This window comes from Teleopsis dalmanni, chromosome X (assembly GCF_002237135.1).
Source record: "Teleopsis dalmanni isolate 2A chromosome X, ASM223713v2, whole genome shotgun sequence".
In the NCBI taxonomy this organism is placed as follows: domain Eukaryota; kingdom Metazoa; phylum Arthropoda; class Insecta; order Diptera; family Diopsidae; genus Teleopsis; species Teleopsis dalmanni.
The window spans coordinates 62,311,936-62,336,795 of record NC_051848.1 but is presented as its reverse complement, the minus strand read 5'-3'; the positions used below and the strand labels follow the sequence as shown (position 1 = coordinate 62,336,795).

At 26.7% G+C, this 24,860-nt stretch overlaps 2 protein-coding genes across 8 annotated transcripts; both read right to left on the bottom strand.

The window, feature by feature from the left end:
• Positions 1-237: 237 nt before the first annotated feature.
• Positions 238-4,459, bottom strand: LOC119690203. Of its 2 annotated transcripts, none has more exons than XM_038105213.1 (2): positions 2,405-4,459; positions 238-2,353 (listed from the first exon to the last, which is right to left on the bottom strand). In XM_038105213.1, exons 1-2 carry the CDS (start codon positions 4,194-4,196, stop codon positions 585-587), a joined length of 3,561 nt encoding a protein of 1,186 aa, XP_037961141.1. In that variant the 5' UTR covers positions 4,197-4,459; the 3' UTR covers positions 238-584. The 2 variants fall into 2 exon arrangements, with proteins under 2 accessions (XP_037961141.1, XP_037961142.1); XM_038105214.1 differs by having other exon boundaries at positions 238-2,326.
• Positions 4,460-11,659: 7,200 nt separating this feature from the next.
• On the bottom strand, positions 11,660-23,676 carry LOC119688008 (profilin). Of its 6 annotated transcripts, none has more exons than XM_038102607.1 (4): positions 23,473-23,676; positions 22,359-22,612; positions 16,215-16,386; positions 11,660-12,111 (listed from the first exon to the last, which is right to left on the bottom strand). In XM_038102607.1, the coding sequence occupies exons 2-4, from the start codon at positions 22,467-22,469 to the stop codon at positions 12,014-12,016; spliced, it is 381 nt and encodes a 126-aa protein (XP_037958535.1). In that variant the 5' UTR covers positions 22,470-22,612; positions 23,473-23,676; the 3' UTR covers positions 11,660-12,013. The 6 variants fall into 6 exon arrangements, with proteins under 6 accessions (XP_037958535.1, XP_037958536.1, XP_037958534.1 ...); XM_038102608.1 differs by having other exon boundaries at positions 23,476-23,676; XM_038102606.1 differs by having other exon boundaries at positions 23,480-23,676.
• Positions 23,677-24,860: the final 1,184 nt, after the last annotated feature.

The following is a 24,860-nucleotide window of genomic DNA, read 5'->3' as shown; positions in this document are numbered from 1 at the left end:
TTCACGTTTTGGAATACCTTAGCAAGGTATTAGTAACGAAAACCGAGCTCTGCTTTAACTGAATGACCACTAAAATGATCAATTAACCACATAAACTATACAAATGTCGATAAAAAAATAAGATTCGATAAATTTGTTTATTATTAAGTTCAAATTTATTTATTAAGTATTATTCATTAAAGATTTTATTAAGGAATAAGAATGTTTGGAATATATGTCTTATCAAAAATTATATTTCATTTTTATATTCTCATAAATAATTTCCGCAATTTCGAACTGTAATCTCGTTTTTAAATAAAAAATTCATATAAATTATTATTCTGCAGTTACTAATCGTCTATTCGAATTAATTTAGTACATCATGTTAATTTATATATTAATTAATAAAAAAAAAACTTTATCTCGATAAATTCACAAATGCATAACAACTTGGAAATAAAATTTAAATAAATACATTAAAGAAATAAATTTCTCAACATCTCTACAATAAAGTCCAGCAATGCTCTAGCATAGGTTTTATCGATATAGACTGCGGCTCTAAAATGACTGCTAACCGTTTACAAATTAAAAGCGTCGACACATCCCTATGACAGTTTAAGTGCTCGTTTTTGTTCCTTTGAAGCATTATTTTTAAAAATTTTAGCAGTTCTTATTAATGATTTGAAGGTTTTTTGAGATTCAGGTTCTAAAGATGCTAATATATCATCATCTACGGAAAATAATATATTTTCAGTGGTTGTAATTTTATGATTTTCGCTGTTAATGTTAGTGTTTTCAGAGGTAATACTATCCGTGTATTCGTCCTCAACGGCTATAGCAACACTGGTATCTTCAAGAAACTGCTCAGAAGCTGCCAAGTTTTGATCTATTTTTTCTGTAGACGTAGTGGTTGGTTCAGTTTTATTGTCTTGTGCATTTGATAGCTTATATGATGCTGTCCGATGTTCTTCTAAAGGTACACCAACAATTGATTGCACTGATTTTTTTTTCTCGCTTTCATCTGGGTTTCGGGGTGACATAAGTAAATTTGAAAATGGATTAAGTCCTGGAAATGGTTTAAATAATGTAAGTGGATTATATAAAAAACTACCGACTATTGGTGAATTTTCCATATTTTCAATCTTAGTTGGATTAGGTGCATTATAGTTTGAAATTGCTCCAACTGTAGGCCATGTATTACCATAGCATGAGGGGCTTGTTGGGTGAGACTGACTAGTGACAGGTAAGACAACTACAACTGGTTGTTTATATTCTGAAATGCCTGAATTTAAGCGTTGTGTATTATATGGTAAGCCACTAGATTGCACTGAACAAGTTTGACAAGGTTTAGCACAGCATTGCGAAATTGGCATGACACAATAATTACAAGGTGGCGATATTATCGGTTGCTTGTTATTTGACTGCTTATTGTCAATATGATAATTATCATAGGATATTTCAGTATTAATACCATCTTTAGGAAATGCTGCAGTTTTAGGCTTTAAAAGTTTAGTGAATGTTTGTGGTGTTTCTTTTAATGCAGAGTAAAATGGACTCGCTCCTATTTGGGGATCCGCTCTATTAAACGTATTGAACTCTTTAGACTTAGTATTAACTGAACCATAGAATTGTTGCATTACTGGGTCATTTCTAAATTCATCAAAATTCGATTGTAGCTGTGGCATACGTGGAACATGTGTTTGTGCTGTGAATTTACGATTTTCGGTATGCATATTTGGTATGCGTTTCAATTCTTCTAATGAAAGACCCCAGTTAGGTAATTTAAGTATGTCTTCATCAAAATCAGCGCGGTAACGTTCACTATTACTTACTTCAATTAATGGCCTTTCTAAATGTTGGGGTTTAGTTTGTATTTCTTTTGTCTGGTTACCATTTGGATATTCAATGGCACTCTTTTCAATTGGCAAGTGCAGTTGTTGTTTTAGTTCTAACTTTATTGGACTCTCCGATATTGATTGTGTAAACGAAAGTTCTCCATTGGCTGCTGATTTATTTATGATTGATTCAAAATGTACATTTTCATTTAAATTTTTGGGACTTTGTGGAAGGTTTTTTTTATAATTGTCTTCAGTAAACTGTGGTACATGAATCAGTGGGTTATTGTATATTGGATTTGTGCCATCTTTCTGCTTATTGAGATGTGTTGGATTGTTGTAAATATTTTGGTTTGGTGTTAAAAGAGATTGACTTAGCAAAGGCTCCTGATTAAAAAAAATTTTATTGATTTCCTCGGGTGAGTGTTCTGATAAAATATATAATCTATTAATGTTACTCCGTGCATTATTTGGTGTTGGAACTGCTTGCGGTTGATTTGTTCTTAATATATCTGTTGGAATATTAAATTGAGATTGCGCTTGTTTTTGATTATTTTGTGTAAATGCATTTAAAAATATATTCTGTTTACCTTGTAAATTGTGTCCATTAATATTATGTATAGGCTGTGCTATATGCATTTCTGGCAGATGACTTTTTAAGTGACTCTCGGTTATAGATTTATGTTGCATATTAGAAGAATGTAATGTAGGATGTAGATTTTGTTTATTATCAGGATCATATTCATTAACAGAATGTGTGGGCTGCACTTTATACAATTCTGGCAAATTGCTATTTATCGGGTTACTTTGAATATTTGAGGATTGGAGCATAGGATGCATGATTTGTTTACGTTCTGAACTATAGCCATTAACAGCAAATATAGGTTGCGCTATATTCATTCCTTGCAGATTTCTATTTGATTGACGTTCCATATTAGTATTATGTTGCATATTCCGGAATTGCAGAGCAGGAGGAACATTTTCTTTATTTCTTAGATTGTGTGCATTCATCGTGTCTATGAACTGAACTCTATACATCCCTGGAAGATTTCTATTGAATACATTAGGTTGCTTATTTGAGAATTGGCGCATAGAATTAATGATTTGTTTAACTTCTGGACTATTTCTATTAACAGCATGCGCGGGATGCACAGGATGTGCTGGCTGCATTCCTAACAGATCTCTGTTTAATTGACTCTCGTTATTAATGTTGTGTCCCATATTTGAGGTTTGTGGTGCAGTTTGAATATTCTGTTTATTTTCTGGATTGTGGTCATTAATAGCAACTGTAGGCTGAGTTCTATACATCCATGGTGCGTGTTTATTGAATGGATTATGCTGCATGTTTGAATATTGTGGTCTAAAATAAGTATTTTGTTTACCTTCTGGCATATTTCCATTGCCTTGGTGATGCTGCATATTGTCAAATTGGATGTTTTCTTTAATTTGGGAGTTATATCCAGTAACAGCATGAGTGGGTTGCGCTTCCGAATAGCCATTTGCTTGATTTCCGAAATTATTGCTTTGTTGAATATTTAACGAGTGAGCCCCTGGTTTGATGTTTTGTTCAATATGGGAATTATGTTTGATTAGAGCTTGTTTCGATTGCGGTGTGAAATATTCGTTGACTGGATTTTGGCTTAATTGAATACTCGATGAGTAAAGTGGTGTAAAGCTGTTTTGATTGTTTTGATCGTTTTGTTGGTTGAATCCATAATTTGGTTGAATACTCGCGTGCATATTGCCCTTTGATTGATTTTCAAAATAAGAATCAAATGGTTGAAATGAATAATTGACGTCATGATTTTGTTTAGTATTTATAATAGAATGGCCATTCATTGGATCATAATTTGTGTTCATAAATTGTTTTCCTTGGTATTGCTGATGATCTTGATGGTGAGGTATTTGTTCTGCTTTCATTCCATATTCAAATGAAGTTTCAGGTTGAGGTAAATTTTGTTGATATTTATTGTTTTGTATAAAGCTGGATTCATTACTTCCACTATTTTCACTGGCGGATGATTGGGACTGAATTGGCGCATGTGTGCTGTCGTATAAGTGAATATTTGGTTTAGAAATATGTTTACCATTTTCAGTTTGATCAAGATGATGATTACTTTGAGTAGTGGGTGAATAAGGAGTTATTGGATTGTTCTTCTCATCTTTAGTATTGAAGTCACTATTTGTTGTTGGAAATGGTGGCAAATTTCTACCAGGACACATAATGTAGGGCTTATCCACCGTATCTGTAGGTGTGATTTTTACACAAATAGTGGTAAGTGCAGACTTATCATCATTTTTTGACTGAAATGAGTGCGTTAACACACATTTTGAATTACAGAGAATAAGAAAAAAAACCGTCAAACTTGTAAGAAAAATCATATTCTTTACAATATAGTTTGCGAACGCACCGAAACGAAATATTTATTATTTTATTGCACAGATTCTTTGTATTACAGATATTCAATTTTCACAAAATAGAAGCACATATAAAATATCGACCGCGACTCCTAATTCTTTGCATAGCATCAACTTGAACTAAAAAATTGTTCAGAAAGTTGAAATGCCGACACTAAAATTTGTTTTTATAACCGTGCATTTTCCAGAAATCTAATTTTCGGAGTAATGGTGAAGACCTCAAGCACTTGCAACACAAACTTAAATAGAAAACCTTTTGTCAGGAATTATGAAATTCGCTATTCGTCCATAAACTGAAAGCAAAATGAACTGTTGAGCTTGCATTTCGTCGTTCGTTGCTCATTGCATTGATTGCCTTGCCTTTTTGACTTCCTCATCAAACGTTGAGCAACGAAATATACAAATTTGTTTATTATTTTTTTTTTTTTTTCATTTTCGAAAAAAACTGCTGATACGCGCGCAACACTGACAGCAATTTTGCGTTTTGCTCAGCGCAGCTTGCAAGAAAATGCCATGGTAATTGATTGGATTTTCGTCGTTTCGGTCATGTTAGTGATCGACTTAATACATTTCCTTAGAGTGCTTGAGGTTCGATGTAATATGACACCCTCGTGGAAAGTTGCAAAAAGACCAGCACATAAAAGAAACTGAACCAAAATTTTGCTGTAGCAATTAAATTTTTCATGTCAAATTTAATTTATAATAAAATTATTTTAAAAAAATTATTTTGGAATTATTGGATTCTACGAAATATCAATAGTTCCCTTTTTCTTTTTTGAAATCATAAAATCTCTGCATGAAATTTATTAAATAAATATCGAATATATCTATATGGACTTGTAACAAAGCTTCACATACAGAAGAATCTTACCAAAACCTTAAACTTTTAGAAATATCTAATTTCCATAAAAAAAAAACTTTTTTAATTGAATGCCATAACTACTAATATTATAAACTTATATGCACTTCTGTACAATCTGTAAGGTTAGGTTGGAATCGCGGACTTATGCCCAAAGCCCACTTGCGCACATAAAATGAGTCATTGTGATACCACGGATTAGTATTCAACTGTAATTTGTAGGACAATAGCTTTGTCACATCGATAAGAACAGGGGCCCCAAACATTTTAAAACTTGACAAAACCAATGATGGACACTGACGCATAAGGTCAAGTATAGTTTAATCCTGATCCGTAAAACCAGAAATGCATGCCGATGAAACTGTTGTATTATTTCGTCTTATGAAGCTTACTAACAAATAATACTTCAATTACAAGCATGCCATATCAAGAACAGCCTGTTCACACAGTAATGTTTTCCTTTTTATTAAATATTTCTCTTTATTACAATTTATATTTCTCTTTGTATAGACTTTAATTTTGAAAATGTTTGTTAAAGTTTCCTGCAGAGATAAACTCCAATAACAATTTTCTTTCCTTAAAGAAATTTTTAGTTTCTAATTTCTAATTATTAAATTTAATTTAAATTTATTAATTTAAGTTAATTTTTCCTTTTTTCCATCCATTCAGATGCTGTTAGGTAGCGCCTGTACTTTAGCTTATGTTTATATATATCCACTGAAGAAGTAATATCTTAATGGGTACTTTTTTTATATAACGATACTCGAAGAACTGGTAGTTAATCTTTCAACTATGTCAAGATTCTCTTTCCTTCTCTTCTTATTAAGTAATGTCAGTTTTTAGAAAGCAATGTTTTTTTTATTAAGTAATGTTCTTTTTTTATTATTTATTATTTTTTTTAAGTAAAGTTTATCTTTTTATTAGGTATTATTCTTCGTTTTATTGAGTTATATTTCACATTTCATTAAGTAAAGTTTCTCTTTTTATTAAATAATGTTTCTCTTTTTTATTTTAAATATGGTTTCTCATTTAATTAAGTAATGTTTCTCTTATTTTACTAAATAACGTTTCTCTTTTATTAAGCAATATTTCTCTTTATATTATGTAACGTTTCTCTTTTTTTAGGTAATGTTTCTCTTTATACTGCTATGTTCTTCTTTATATTAAGTAATATTTCTCTTCTATTAAAGTAATGTTTCTCTGTTTATTCTTTTTATTTATTTTATTGTTATTTTATTTATTTTTTTTTTATTTATTGTTATTCTTTTTATGAAATGTTGTTTTTTTTGTTGAGTTGTATTTATCTTTTTATTAATTAATATTTATTTTTTATTAAGTAATACTCCCCTCTTTATTAACTAATGTTTCTCTCTATATTAAATTAAAGAAATATTTGTATTAAGTAAGGTTTCTCTTTTTATTAAATAATGTTTCTCTTTGTATTAAATAATATTTCTCTTTATATTAAGTAATGTTTCTCTTTTTATGAAGTAATGTTTCTCATTTAATTAAGTAATGTTTCTCTTATTATCAAGCACTATTTGTCTTCATATTGAGTTATACTTCGCTTTATATTGAGTAAAATTTTTTTTTATTAAGTGATTTTCTCTTTATATTAAGATACGTTTTTCTTTATAATAAGTAATGTTTCTCTTCTAGTTAATTAATGTTTCTCTTTTTATTAAGTAACGTTTCTCTTTTTATTAAGTAATGTTTTTCTTTTCATTGGGTTATATTTCTTTTTTATCAATTAATGTTTCTCTTTTTATTCATTGATGTTTAGCAAATCATAATATAAAGACCTAAGTATAAGCTGGGTTTAAATATTAATTAATTACATAACATATGTATCACAAAATTAATGTCCTGTAACAAATGTTTAGAAAGTACCACACCATGAAGCTTTGAAATTCACTTTTGCCTCCATAACTTTAATAACGAAGAAGATGGACAATATTTGAATGAAAAGAACACCTTCAAATTTATTCCTTTAACCAAGGATTCTCCGGAGTCTCCGGTGGAGTGATCAAGTTGAGGGAGCACTAACTGGACTTGATATACGAGACTGGAGAAGGCGCGCACGCAGCAGAGGCGCCTGGGGAGACATGCTACGGGTTGTTATGGTCACATAAATATAATATATATAAATATATCCTTTAACCACGGATTCACTTTGAAAAATACTATTGGTGATGTTAATGAAGTGGTAACATGATTAAACCTTTCTTATTTTTGTTTTCTAGAACGTTTTAGTTCTCCAAATTTAATAAAAATACTCTTAGAGAATTTTGATTTCAACGAGACTGAGCTACTGAATATATTCCCAGAAAAATCTTTTAATTAATAAAACAAATGTTCGATTAAGTAAATAATCTTTAGGAATGTAACTTCGGTGTAGCAACATAAATGGTTTGATAATGGTTGATGAGAATAATTTGAAGTCATTAGTCTATGTACGCAAGTCGACATTTTGAAACTTGAAAATAAGCACTTATTAGAGTACTCGGGAGATAGAGATAGATACGAAGAATTTTTGAATAATTTAGGCTTCAAAATGCAGTTCCTAAATGTTTCTGCTTATTAATTACTTAAATGAAATACTTTTTCGTCATTAATGCTAAATTAATTTAATTTTAATTCCTTCAATTTAAATTTCTTAATTTCTTTAAAGACTTTCTATATATTTCAGTTAATTAGTGTAATAACAGCTTGCGTGAGTAGAATAAAGGGGCTTCATTTGTAATTCATATGAATTAAATTAAGTAAAAAAATTATAAATACTTTCAATACTTAACTTAATTACTTCAGTAAATGAGTTAGAGATTTTTTTATTTAAAAAAGTTGTGAACAAAAAAAATTTATTTATTAATATTAGTATTCTTTTTTCTTTTTTTACACCATTCATATTAAAATGTGAGATAAGAACTGTTGAAAGTAGTGTCACATGGAATAGCAGGTTTTGTTTAGTTTATGTCGCGTTCACACTGCAAATCGTTCGTAAAATTTTAGAGCATTCTACGGCAACCTTGCGTACTCTTGAGTGTTTATTTAAAAATTACCAAGTTTGAGCACATTTCACACTTTGCTTTGTGCTATCAGTTTAATATGAACGCACAATTGCCCGTACGCAATTTGTTTTTTGCAACGCAACATTCTGTCAGATTTTTGAGAGAGTTAAAATCTAATATTAGTCTACACAATGTTGCATACACAACATAATTACTGTAACGCAGCATTCTGTCAGATTGTTCAGAATTAGATCATGTTATGAGATATACAAATGGTATATAATTAGTATAACTTTGGTTAGTTTTTAATGAAATTGTAAATATAATTTCTCAAACTTTAATTTCATAAGATAATATATTATTAATATATTTATTATTATTTTATATATTATATTTATAATTGCCATTCTACTAAACACATACACTAAGATAATGTGTTATTTTTAATTGTTAGTATTAATTTTTTTTAATTGTTAAACAATAAAAAATAAAATTTTAATAAATAAGCAAATGAAATAGTTTAATCAAAAAAAAAGCTAATATTTATAATATTAGCTTTAACTTAAAAAATATTAGACGCAATTTATAACTATTACACAAATTATAAATACGTATAGTCAGATTTATTACTTTAAATAAACATAATTACAAATAAATACAAAATATTAAACTAATAATAGTATTCAGAGAAACATAAAGCAATACGATTATTGCTAAACAATATATCTAAAAATCTATTATTCTTAAAATAATATCAAAGAGAACTTCTGCTATCAAATTGTAGTAACTAATATCCACAATCCCCATCCCCATTCTCTCCGATTCTCGTACGACAAAATTTTGTATTGCAAAATAAGCATTATTTTTATTGTATTATAATAAATAGTACAATATTTGTATTATAATAAATAATACATTATTTGTATTATAATATACAAAACAATATTTGTATTATAATAAATATATGTATGTAACCCATGTATATATTTTATTACTCATGCTTTCATAAAAACAAAACCACTCCTAACTGCAGAATTATGTTCCACGCCCAAACATGCGACAAAATGTGGTGCGTCATGAATTTGTTGCTACACAACGCAGGTAAAATGATGCCCAAATTGTGATATCTTAATAATGACCAATATTAAACAATATATGGTATATTGGTGTATAATATACCATTATACGACATTTCACTCAAATAACTAAGCACTCAAACTCTCTCGAAGAGTCAACGTCTTGCGAGTTTGAGTGCGTCATCTGCGACGAAAAATGTTCAGAATTTTGAACTGGATTTTGACGCAATCTAGATAATGCATGTCGCGTAGGTATCCTCTCCAGTATTTCAATAATTACTTATAATGCATATATGTATAATATAAATATACCATATAATAACACAGTAGCGAATTACTTTTTAATTCTTTGGCAATTTAGCACTATTAGAACTCAGTCTGTATGGGTGTATACCCATATGATATGCCAATTGTTCTATATGCGATAATTGTTCACGGAATAAATTTTGGATTTGGTAGAAATAGTGAAAAACAATTTAAAACAAAGCGGTTTTTGCAAATTCTTTTTTTTTTTTTTATTTAAATCAATAGTATTAATGTAATATAATTATGTTTAGCCCTGTGAACACATATACATACCAATACATATATTTATGTTTGTTATAGATATATATATATATATAGATACTACATATATTCACATATGCATATAAATCTATATAAAAAAGAATATATGCATATATATATTTTTATCCATATATATACATATACATTTATTTTCTTATACAGACATATATATTTATAGTCATATATATTTATATTCATATTTATATATCAACATATTATATATATAAATATATATATATTTATATAAGTATTTATATATTTATACATTCATATATATTTATACAAATATTAATATTTATATATTCATACAAAAATTTGTATTTATATATTCATACAAATATACTTATTAACATAATTAATATTTATATTCATATTAAAAATATATATTTGCATATAAAATATTTATATTTATATATTCACACAAAATATTCATAAATATATAAATATATTTATATTCATATATTTATAAATATATGAATAATTATATTCATATATTTATAAATTTATAAATATTTATATATATAAATATATAAATTTATATATTTATAAGTATAAAAACATTTATATTCATATATTTATAAATATATGAATAATTATATTCATATATTTATAAATTTATAAGATTTATATATATAAATATATAAATTTATATATTTATAAGTATAAAAACATTTATATTCACATATTTATAAATATATAAATATTTATATTCATATATTTATAAATATATAAATATTTATATTTATATATTTATAAATTTATAAATATTTATATTCATAGATTTATATAAATATATTTATAAATATTGATATAATTATATATATAAATATTTATACAAATATATAAATGTTTATATAAATATACGTATAAATACATGAATATTTATATTCATATATTGATTATTTATATTCACATATTTATATAAATATGTATTTATTTATATAAATATTTATGTTTATAAATTTATGTTTATATATTTATGTTTATATATTTATATAAATAATTATATATTTGTGTAAATATTTATATACTTATAAAAATATTTATATACTAATATAAATGTTAATACTCATACAAATGTTAATATTTATGTATATGCATATATAAATATTTATATTCATATATTTACATACATATTTATGTTTATATTTATATATTTATACAAATAATTATATTTATATATTTAAATAAATATTTTTAGATATATATAAATATATATGGATTGATGAGGCTAACTTTTAAATGTTCTCAGATCATTTTTATCTAGTTCTTCGTATCATATAAAATAAACATAAAAAGCATTTATGTCATTCGTTTACATTTCGTTTATGCTACGAATATGCTAAATCGTAGATATTTATAGCAAAAGTTAACACGACACACATTTGTATATAAAAAAAACTGATTCCACAATTAATATTTATATATGTTCAAGTATTTTTTTTCTTACGTTAATAAATTTTAAATAAATAAATATATTATTCCATTATTTTGATGTTGATTACGTTTCGCTCTCCTGTTTCTGTTTGTTTGTTTGTTTGTTTGTTTCTGTTTCCATTAATGCATAAAACTTGATATTTAAAATTTTTGGACTAATCAAGGAAAGACTGTACTCTCTTTTGAGATGTTAACATTATAAAATATATCAGCAAATTCACATCTTATGGTATATATATATTTTCTAATTGTGTTACTAAAAATACATTAGTCTGCATAATGAATGTGTTTGTTACGTACAACTGTGTAGTCCATACATCCAGTCCGCTGACATAAGTTCAGTGGTTCAGTGTTATTTTTAATAATATCTATAATAATGATTGACTAACTGTATGTAGGAGAGACTGAAAATGTTTATTTATTATAATTTTTATTTATTCATTTATTAAATATTTTTTTCCTTTTTTTTTTTAAATTTGATAAGTTCTTGAAAACCGTTTGCAATATATTTTACCACCAGTTTGAGTAAAAATATATGTAGATCTTTTCTATAATTTTGTGTAACGAGTTTCCTAATTATATTCTTATCATAATTTGCTTTATTTAGTATATTTAAACGGTTTGTTTTCGACACATTTAGTAGCAAAAGAATCAATTTTAAACAATTTCGAAAATAAGTTAAAAATATTTCGTTTTTATTTATTTATTATTAATATTTATTCTTTTGTATGAAATTATTCCAAAATAGTTGTAGTAGATACTTAGATTTGTTTTTTGATTTAATATTAGTTTTATATAATTACTTTTATCATTATTTTTAAGTAATATTATTTTCTAATACCCGCAAGTAATAAGATAATCTCCAAGTTTTTCAACAACCGATGCGGCTTGCTGCGGTTGAACAGGATCCTCATAGATGGAAACAATTACAGCTAAAAAAAAAAAAGAAAAAACAAATTAGTTATTTTGCATTATAGAGTAGTGGTATTACTACTAATTTATTTCTTTATTTTTTTTAAATTATCTATATATCTATATAGGTATATCCAATAATTGTACACACAAATAAATCTAATTACAGTTAAAAGTCTCAAGGCTTTTAGAAAACATAGTACATAATTGTAAGCAGAAGACATACTAGTACAATGAGATTTATACTAGTTTAGAAATAAAAGTGCCCAAAAATATATAGAATATATATCAGCTCAATGAACATCATTCCAAAGAACTGCACTTTCGAAATAAATAAACTATAATATTCTCAAGAGTTGTTGTTATCACTTATTGTTATGTCTAAAATGCTATATTTTCTTCACACATTAATTTGCAAAGACTTGCGATGAATAAACTAGAATCCTTCGAATTATTTTATTACCGTTGTATACTAAAACTTAATTGGACGGACTATATCACAAATTTTGTACATCAATAAAGAATGGACAAGAATACTGAACACAGTAAAACGACATAAGCTACAAAACAATACAATAAATAATATTCTAAAGCATAAATATACGATCTATTTAAAATTTTGTGAATTGATCTACAGAATCGAAATTGAAGGATGAAGGAAGTGAAGAATATACTTGCTTAAGAATCTACATAAGTGGTTTACTTAAAAAAAACCCCAAAACCGCTTTTTCCAATAACTATTGATTATTTTAATTATTATTAATGATATTCGTAAAACTGGATATAAACATCACTTTCATAGTATCACTTTTGATAGTGAAAGGAAAAAAAATTGTATAAAGTCTTTTAAAGCTACTAGATACGGCCTTGGTGGCTTCACCATCCAGCACAACGGGATAAAACCAAGATATAGCGCAGTACAGTGCAACTCTACTCCCCATGACTTCGCATATCTGTTCTCCTATCTTACAACGCACAAAAGGCGTCGTCCAATTAACGTTTGGACCCACCCCATTCAAGTTACCAGGTTATTCCGTCTGGACCCAAGTTAACGTCCAATTAAATCCCACCCATCCATTCCCCCTCCAACACTCCCAACCACTGATCCACCCACTTCACCACCCATGTAATTGTCTTCTATAACCATTCATGTTATCTGCTTACAGTTTCCAGCGGGATACTACAATAATAATGGGATAAAGTACTGGTGCAGCATATTCTTATAATTCGATACCCACTAATCGATAATAACGCATTAAACGTCTGCATTTTGAAAAGCAGGATCATATGATGCATGATTAATGTTACTCGGTATTGACAATTAGCGACAGTAAGCAACTGATCAGAATGACTAGTAGAAACTAGTGCAAATAATTTAATATTCAGTATCGGGTAATATATAATTTAGTAGAAGCTGTCTGCCTCTGCGATAGAAAGATGAAGTGATACATGATTAATGTCACTCTATATTGGCAACTAACAAGAGCAAGCAACTGATCAGGATGACTAGCAGAGGCTAAACATCTGTAAACATATAATTAAGAAAAGAAAATCTTTATAAATTAGTGATTACTATATATATATATATAAAGTGAAAATTTTCAAATTTTATGCTATTACATTCCATTCAAGTTGTTTTTTGTATAGAGTCCTGTAACATGGACCTGGTAGTTCCTACAAACTATCTGTAACTGATAAAATTATACGCTAATGAAAATAATAATAGGTTTTGTTTTTAAAATATCCCAATAATTATGGGAGAGTTTGCAAATTATATACCTCAATACAAAACAATACACGATAATGACATACATAAACATCATTAGGTTGTTAAAGGATGTCATTGACCGCAGATAACTCAGAGAAGAACAATTTTAAATTAAATTGACGAATGAAATGAGATAAGGTCACTGACACAAAACAGAAACAACTACAAAACTTCCATAGACACCTTGAACTTCTTGCAGAAGTATAGTATCAATAATAATAATAAATAGCATTTATGTTACCAAGTCTATTGCGGAATTATTAAATAGATCTGCCTGCTTAATGAAAATACCATATTTTGTAATTCCATTTTAAATGTTAGTGGTGTTAGTATATAAACAATTTATATGCATAATTTTTTTTAAAACAAAATTTTAAATAAGCGTGAATAGTTCGGATGACTCATCAAACACATGTAGCGAATAAATATAATGTATATACTCTATGTAGTCTCAAGAAAGTCTTTTAAAAATCATTAAGTACGTAATTATTCTATTATTCTTATCGCAAAATTTTATAAAGTATAGACATAAAATGCACAATGAAAAAAGTATGACGTTAAATAATATTATAGTAACAAACTTTACGGGTCCCAATGGGAATCTAAAACTGATATGCCATAAATTTGTCTGTCTAACATTTCATTATATTTTAAAACAATGACGTATTTTTCGTTACAAAAATAGTTCTCGTTATGTGGAAAAAAAAATGATGCTAAATTAAATTTGAAAAATATTTACTGATAATTCTTCTGTAAGGTTTTCACTAATGTTTTTAACTAGAAAAACTTAAATTATTATAAATAATTTTTATTTAGTTAAACATTTCGATTTTCAATTTAAAAAAAACCTGATCATAAAGTAATTAAATTTTCAACTAAACAAAACAAATATCATTTCGATTCGTTTGCAATTTGCGATTAACAATAAAATAAATAAGTTCGGGACCTAGGTCTATAGCAGGTCCTGAAACCAAGTACATTAATTTACATGTTAAAGATATTTGCTCTGCCTAAACATAGCATCACTATTTGTTTTATACAATTTACTAAATTTGTCGCATTCATTCTCAATTCGTGTTATTCCCTCTTGATTTGCAAAATAGATAATCAGGGTTAAGAAAAACAGTTTAATCGTTTAAACCTAAACAACCATAGAACACATGCGTCAGTGACCTCGTTATTGACTTACTACTAAAAATTCACCGCAATAATATCTAAACCATAAGTAACTAACACTTAGAATGTACAATACATACTAAATTGCAAAAAAAAAAAAAAAACACTTTTCTAATAAAAAAAATACAGTAAAATAAAATAAAAAGCTAAATACTAAATAACCTTCACACAGTTTCATTTAAAGTTCATTGACACAAGTTTCTCATAGAACTGTGCATTTGTATGGCAGCTATTCCAAATTCAGTTCAGATCAGTTTAATTTTTGGTAATAATTTTTAATACAAATCAATTTGCTCAGTTTTGCTCATATTTGGTAAAAATAAGTTTATTAATGAGAAAAACAAATTAATGAGTTTTTCTCACAACTCATGTCGAAGCCAATAGTTTTTCTGTAACCTTATAACCAAATCTGAATCGATCACCTTAAATATAAGATACAGCGTGTATAATAAAACTTAAGATACTAAAATACTGAACATTGGGGGAATATCTTTTTAATAATTAGCAAAAATCTATAGGTTCCTTCCCAAAAATCTCACAGGAAAAAACTGTGCCAAAGTGAATAGAAATACTGTGAAACTTCCATAACTCGAACTAAAAAGAGTACAAGAGGGTTTTAGAAAGCATACAATTCTGCTTCTAAAACTTGAACTTCTATGACTCGAATTTCTCTATAACTCAAATAAAAATATTGTCACATGTCAATAGGAATATAGGAAAGCGTATTCTATAAATCGAATTTTTGTTTTAAGTATCAATTCATTTTGTTGTTAGGGGAAGTCCCTTTTTCCAAACCAAATGTTTAATGTTTTCTTTCTTATGCTGTTTCTTTGTGGAAATGCCAGTCGCTGGCTTAAAATTGACATTTCTTGCGCCGAATATGAACTCTAAATTGCAACTACTTGATCAGAGAGTAATTCAAAATTTAAAGTGTAGCTATTCTCTAACTCGAAGTCTCCATAAATCGAACCTTTTCTTTGCAAAATGGTACTTCAAGTAATGGAAGTTTAACTGTACACCAAATAAATGTAAATAAAGATATGCAAACTGTTTAAAAGTTGTTAGAGTTACTTATAGCTTCCACGGAAAATGAACCTTTTATAATTATAAAAAAAATCTATTCGAAATATATAGATATTTGAACTTTTAATTATGTAATATTTATTATATTACAGTTACCTTGTTTTGTTTTCATGCAATGAACACCACTGCGACCAAGTTTGGCGCGGACTACACGATCTGTACCAGAAATATAAAAGAATCGTTGCCCGGCTAGGGTAACGCCATTGCTAATAAGAATGTCCGTTTGATCAAATCCAGAAATTAACTTCGTCAACTCTTCCTTTGTAACCTAAAAATAAAACAAACAATACATATATATTAAATAATATATAAAAAAATATGATGAAAGCAAAAATCTGGCAATAAATCTTTTGAATGTTTTTTTGCATTCTCACCAAAATTGATATCTGTGTCTAATATTGTTTATTAAATTACTTTAGAAAAAAACACTTTCTCAGCCTAAATAAATTGTTAAAATTTATTTAAAAAAATAAGAAATCTAAACGAGGTACATTATCGTACATTATGTGCAACTTATGGATCTACAAAACATACTATAATTTTTACTATAGTTTAAAACAAAATTATACTATAGTAATTTTTCAGACGATTAAAATACCGCCTGATTAAAACGTAAACATACTTTTAGTATAGTAAGTAAATAAATTAATTTAAATATAATTAAATAATTAATTTAATATTCATTTGTTTTCTTTTATTTAAATTAATTAATTTTTAGTGTTCACAATTTTTATATTTCATATTACACACAACACAACAAAAACATATGTCAAAAATAAGCATTTAACATATTTTAAAAGTGATGCCAATTTGTTTCAACCAGACTTAATGCTGTTTTTTTACAACTCTGAAAGAAAAAATTACAACCAATATTGTGAACGAGTGCTTAAGAACTTGGTCCTTCTGTTGGTCCCACATGCAATATTCTTCATAAAGATTTGCATTTCACGGTGTATAAAATACAATTCCAAGACCACTCAACAAGTTGAACCAAATGATCATTTATTGCGTAGAAATTTTAAAGATTATGCTTTAGGAAATATTATCTTTGCCAATGAAGCTTATTTCTAATTAAATGGCTTTGTAAATAAGTAAAATGATCAGATTTGGAATAAGAAAACCCACATATTAATAAAAACACGTTTACATTCATAAACAGTTTAGTCTGGTTAACGGTCTGGAGGTGTAATTAGAACATATTTTTTGAAAATGAAAATATCATTGCTGTTATTGTCAATGGAGAACAGAAACATGTTTACTGATTATTTGTGGCATGGTTTTAACAAGATGGTGCAAGACACCACATATCTCATAACATAATCAATTTATTAAGAAAAACAAATTCCAATCTTGTTTGATCATCCTTTATTTATAAAATTAAAAAAGAGATCCAAAAATACAATTCATTTTTTTTTTCAAACAAAATAATTATTCATAAAGATATTTATAATATATGAGACAAGCATAGCATAGTGATATAAAATTCAACTGAAGTGGCAGCTAATATCTAAAATACTTTAAATACTAGCAATTGTGATAAAAACAGTGGAAAGTTCTAAACTGATTGATGAGGGGAGATTGAAGGTTTTTTAAGACACTCAAAAAGAAAGAAACGATAAAAAGACAGGACAAATTTAAATTGATATAATAGTTATAGTTCAAATACAAAAAAAAATTTATATATATATGTACGGCAGATTGATAATTAAGAGAAAAAAACGATATTACAGTATGAAGATACTTGTTTACCGATCTAATGATAAATTTGGTAATTAGGCACAAGGCTAGAGAACATAGAAATTGTGAAAAAGAAATTTAGAACTCTGTGTTCGGATGTGTGAATATATTTAAGAGTGGATGTGTGCACTATGTCTGGTACATAATTTCAATTGAACACTTGTGGGATGAAATCAAAACTTATTCCAACGAAAAACCGAAGAATCACCACTTGTCACGTTCACTTAATTATAAAAGTTATGAACTATTTTCTCATAAATACAATAGAAATATTTTTGAATTTGAAATTTTCACAATCTGCACATAGAGAAAAATAAGACGGAATGCCAATTAGGTTCGTAGTGTTTGTGTAAGGAAAAGCGCAAAAGGAATCTAGCGTCACAAATAGGATTTTTTTACTCAATAGTTCAGATAAAGACCTCAGCGACTAATTTTTTATTTACCAATAACAGAATTTTGTAGAATTTGTCGTCTTTGTGGATATGGAAAACAATATATTTTATATATAAAATTTGATTCGACTTTTTTAATTTTTTTATACATGATGTGCTTGTAGGCTTTATATAGTTTTATTTTTTTTTTCATAATTTTAATTATTTTATATACTTTTATTTATTTTAAGTTTTATTTATTTTATATAGTTTTATTTACTACATGGAGTATTATTTATTTTATACAGTTTTATTCACCACATAGAGTATTATTTATTTTATATAGTTTTATTTATTTTACATAGTTTTTTTTTATAATTCTAAATTTTTTAGATACTTTTTTTTGGATTTCAAGATAGAATATTATAACAACTGATACCCCCTCAAATACCATCCCTACTAGTCTAAGGAGTGCCAAATGAGTAGTAATAATGTTATGGAGCGAAGTGGGTAGGTAAAGAGAAACGAAAAAAAATAAACAGTTTTCGAAAAGAAAAAATATTTTCATTGCTCCGTCTAGTTTTGAACACTGTACTTCTATTAAACACAATTGAGTATACTTCACTAGTGATATTTATATAGAAGCTATCACGTTAAAAAGCCGATCATAGAAAAACTTTTTTTTTTGCCGTCCCGAAAACCGAAATCCAATAGATTAATTTTTTTTATTTTTTTTTTAAACCGGTATGTAAAAATTTCAGATTCGAAACCCTAACTATACTGCACATATAAAAATATATGATAGCATTTGAACTTTACTATGATTCAAATAACAAAAATATACTGGAGAGAGAGAGAGAGATAAAGTGTAGACACATAAACACCACCCTCAATTAAAAGGACATTTCTAAATGTTTAGCTGTCTGACAATAATCGCGGCTGGTTCGCATACACTGGAAACAATTTCTAGATATGGAGTGACATATAGTGAAAACACATTTTTAATTATATTTTCTATACAAAAAATTTGTTAAATAACACAAACAATTATCTACAATTTTTTAAGCAAGATAAAAACTATCAGTTAATGGTTATTAGAACTTCTTAGAATCAAAATTTTTGTTTAATTTAAAAATTAATTTTTAAAATTTTTGAATAATAATCACTTAAAAAACTAATAGCAATAGCAACTTATTAATTTCTAATTTTATACTACTAAATGCGTATGATCTTAATTAAACATATATTACAACATCCGCGTCATAAGCATTATTGTCAAGGCAACATTTATGTACAACTGCATATATATATATATGATTCATTCTATAAGGAAAGGACAGTTAAGTCCAAACTCTCCGCTTAAAAATAAGAAGAAAAAAATTTACCAAACTATTTCAACATTTATGTAATTTGTTCACCATTGATATTTATTATAATTTTTTATGCATATCAATTAATCAACAAATAAACAAAATTATCATCAAAATCACTAAACTAATATATAATATTATAATGCAATAAATAAATCACTAAATATTTTTCTGTATTTTTATTTTACATTCCTTTTATATTTTTTATATTATTTTCATTTGTTTTATATTTTTTTATATTACTTTTATTTTGGTTTATATCTTTTATATATCTTTATATTTCTTTTATTTTTTTTATATTACTTTTATGTTCTTTTTTAACATTATTCTTATTTTTTTACATTATTTTTATTTTTTTACATTCCTTTGTTTTTTAATATTTTTTTTATATTCTGCTTCTATTTTCTTATATTATATTTATTTATTTTACATTCGTTTTATTATTTTTTTATATTATTTTTCATTTTAATTTAATTCATTTATTTTTAATATTACTTTATTATTTTTCTCATTACTACTTTTTTTACGGAATGTACTTTTTTGAATTTCTACTTCTATGTATTTTTTTTTTATTTTGTATTTCATTTTTTGCAATTAGTTATTGAACAACATAAAGTAAAAAACAAATATGACAATATGGCACTCTTTAAATTCCAAATACTATTGCATTGAACATAAATAAAATATTATTTTTAGCTTTTAAGAAGTCTTAATAAATGTTTTTTGATTTGAATATTTATATTATCTCAAGTTTTCATAAAAAAAAACTTGGTAAAAAGTAAAAAACAAGAAACAAAAAAAAAAACATTTAAAACATTTTGAAAATTTTCGATTACATTTTCGGAAATATGACTGAAATTGTGGGTTGGAATCCGTTGGCACACATGTTCACAATATTTATATTTTGTGAGCATTTATTTATTTTTATACATAAAACGTATTAATAATAAAGGAGTGCAGCTGCCGCAGCCGCTGCCGCCGCCGCCGCATTTGCATTTTTAACAGCTTTGCTTTCCGTCGTTCGCGCTGTAGTTGTCGATGATACTTAATTTATTTTTATATGGATTAAATAGCCTATTGCAATCTTAAACTGATACCGATAAATATTTCCTTTTACTCAGACCATTTAATAATATATAATTTCAGCGATAAAATATTTCACTACCGAAATAATTACTTCACTGGTATTAAAAAATTGTGCGATAAGTGCAAAAAAAGTACAGAAATTAGAGAATATTTTTTTTCAATGCTGTACGTATAGTAGAAATAAATGCAAAATTTATTTCTTGCAATTAAGTTTTTAATTTCGCCACATATATTGTATATTGTATATTGTATATGACCAACCGATCGACCCTTTGTTCATTCAGTTCATTTTATATAAATTTAATTTTTCAATATTTTTTGTTAAGGATGTAATAATTGAGTATTTATTATTAATTTAAAAGGCAGAAAGTTGTGTTTAAAGAAAAAGGATAGAAGTACATAGCAAAAGACCACAACAACAAAGAGACAGCTATATAAAAAAACACACGCTTAGTATTTATATTTAGCACATCAGAACAGACACACAGTCAGTCACGTTTTTCGTTTTATTTCGAAATTTAAACATCCTTTTTTAAATTCATAATATATGCAGTGATTTTGATTTTATTAGTCCTTGCTATTTTGACATTAACATTTGCAATAATATACTTCATTCACATTTCAGCTAATAATGAAACAATAAAATACAAATTGGCATATAAGGAAATATTGCAATAAAATATATTAAAAAGAGTTTTTAAATTTAAAAAACAAAAAACAAAAAACAAAATCAAAACCATAAGTATTTTTACAATATAATTTTTAAAACCAATACCTTTTTATGTTATTACTTCTGTACGAATTTAGATAGTAAGAAAATTTTGAAAAATATATAAATTAAATTTTATTTCTAGAAAATTTAAGCAGAAATAATTTTTTAATCATCATTAAGCAAAAAATTTAAAAAAAATATATTCACACAAAGAAATACCTTCTTTGGTAAAACCAAATTAAAATGTATTGATCATTATTAAAATAACTGATAAAGAATAATATTAATCAGTATTAAAAATGTGTGATAAAAAGAAAAGAAATAAAATAAAAAATATATTTAAAAGAAACAAAGCAACCGGTCGTTTGACTTACGGAAACGTCAACCTATGCCATGAGTAAAAAAGTATGAAACTATACATAAGGAGACGAAGAATGGTAGCGCGATAAAAAAAAATTAAAATGAATAATCAACACCAGAAAGAAATATCTGTGGAAAAATAATGCGACAGGCGGCAACAAATAATACATACAACAACAGGGTGGTTGGGTAGGTATGAAGTAGTGCACACTTATGAATTCATAATATTAGTCTGTGGGTATAAAGAATATCTGTATGCGTATGTCATGCCGTTTTAGTGTGTATCTCACACGGACTTGCTGTTTGCTGCTTGCGTGCTGAGCAAGCTTGCTTGCTATTGTTGAGAGTTGGTCACACCCTTGAACTTGCAGCATTTTTGAAGTTTAACTTACAAAAATGTCCACATGCCGCTGCCAAAACAAACACGGTTTTCATTTTTGTTTTGATAAATAAAAAATAAAATAATAATTGTTAATTGAAAGAGTTTTGAAAATTTGACACCATACACACAGTTAGTTTATGCACAAATTATCATATCATTAGCACAAATTAAAATAATAAAAATTATATATTAGCGATATTATTGTTTACGAATTTTACTTACTTCAAAACCTTTGGATTGGGCCCATATATTGCCATCGTGTCCAGCGATGCAAGCTTTTGTAACGCATTGCGAAGCTAAAAGTTGATTGTCAACATAATCCTGCCAGCTCATATTGATTAAAATTTTCGTATGTTCCACAGAAAAATATTCAAAACTTTTTAACTTTTGACAAAGCACTAAATTCGTCGACGAATTTATGTATCTTCTTCAATAGGAGACGACTTTAATGCAATTTTATGTACTTTTTTTTATATCTGCAAAGGAAGACAAAATGTTAAAGCAGTTTTTAGCAATGAATCAATTTCCAAAAAAAAAAAGTTCCGCACTTGTCTTTGTTTCGCTAAAGCGTAAGCTATTATAACCTAAAAGACAGGCAGCAATAAGCAAAAATCTTCATAAAGGCAACTTCCTTCCTTTCTATATATAGTCAAAATAGCATTTTGATACGAATGACTTCCAATTAAGTCAGTTAAAATTATTTTATTATATTAATATTAAAAAGTTTTTTTTTTTTTTGTTAACCAAAAGAGTACATTAACTTTCTTGCCTATTAATCGAAACGCAGCCGCCCAAACATGTGTAACTAACACAAGAAAATACAAAAATATATCGGTGACTATGTACACACCATCAGAGTAGTCGATAACAAACTGAGTCGTTTTGCAGATGAGCGCAACACTCCATTGAGAGGAAGGCGATAAAGTATTAATATATAATATATATATATATAGATGTATGAATAACTGATTGAGTGCATATGTTGGCAAATATTCTGTATATATATGATACACTCTAAATGCACACAACATATACACGAATGACTCGCAATTGTGACTCAGACTTGAAACATTTCTTTAAGTATCACGTTCTTCTTGAAATTATTATATTACACGTTCTTAATTTAATATATAATAAAAATTCATATTAAATTTTATGTACAATACTAAAGAAAACTTTGGCAATTTCAATCGCTTGTCGGCGTTCTACAAACACTAAATGAATACGCCATCGGCGAATGACGTTTGCCTGTGTGCGTAAAACCGCATATAAAAAACTGACTGAAAATTTCTTTAAGACAAATTTTTAGATTTTATTATAGAATTAGTTGCTTTACCACCTACTTCGCTGCTGAAAGTCCAACGAAATTTAAAAGTTTGCACTATATGATAAGACCTTGCTTTTTTTCAGTAAAATACAAAAACTTTAAACAATAAAATGGCACACACGGATGGCTGACGTTGACGACAATGAAACTCGAAACTTTAAACACAACAAAAGAACTCACTTTCCACTCATCCAAATGACTAACTGAAAATGATTCTGAAGTACACGAGAAACAAAGTCTTTTTACTTTTGTATGAGTTGCCAGATGTTTAATGATTTGAGTCCATATAATTTTTAATACTAAATTTTACATAGTTGCATTTGTGTCATTAAATAGTAGTAACGAAAAGCATTTCTGCAATAAATTGCCTATCTCATATTAGAACGTCTAATTAAAATTATTTTAGCGTTGTACATCATATAATATACAAGCATTTAATTAAATAATTTTTCACAATATCATTTAAATGTTTTCTAAATAATTGTGAATGCATTTTATGCATACTAGGCTTGCAAATATTTAAAACAGCTAATATTTGTTTTTGTATATATGTACTTATAAAATATAACTCAGATTCGATATGCATAATTTTAAAAAATGAAAAGCAAAATATATTGAATATTGTGCTGGATTCTGCAGTTGTAGAACTAATGGATAATTTAGATTTATACATTTAAACAACACTTTTTTGGACGTAAAATAGATACAAAATCAAACAATTGTCAACAAAACTTGACAGTTTCGCTAAAGTATTGCGCAAGTATTGCTAAAGTATTGTAAAGATTAATGAACAAATTCTCTTATTTTTTTAATTGCCTAAATGCATCGGAATAACTGTGGTTGGCATAATAGACCACCTGATTCTTAATGTATAGTATTTACATATATTAATAAGCATAACAATACACGCACTTTTAAGTTCAAAAAATAAATATAATATTATTATTATTAATAGCATAATAAGATTATTGCCTTACTCCCATAACTAATATTAAAAACATATATTGAAAATTTTATTTTAATGTTTTATTTCATTAAACTTATTATTGATTACGAGAATGGATTTATTTAATTTATATAACATAGTAAGTGGAATACTTATTATATATTTTTTTTTACAAAAATTTTATTTATTTCATATCTCAATAGTGTGAAGTTTTCTATACGTTACATGCTAGAGAGTTAGGAAATACATTGATTATTTAAAATGCTTGTTTTTAAAAAATGATATGGAGAATCAATACAATACATAAATTCTATCTACTTCTACGTAGCAAAGTAGTTATATGATGGTCAAAAATATATCATTAATTATTTAATAATCTTCACTTTTCAATTCAATAAAATTATAAAATCATTTTAGCATATAATTGTCGCACCATTACGATAAAAACGTT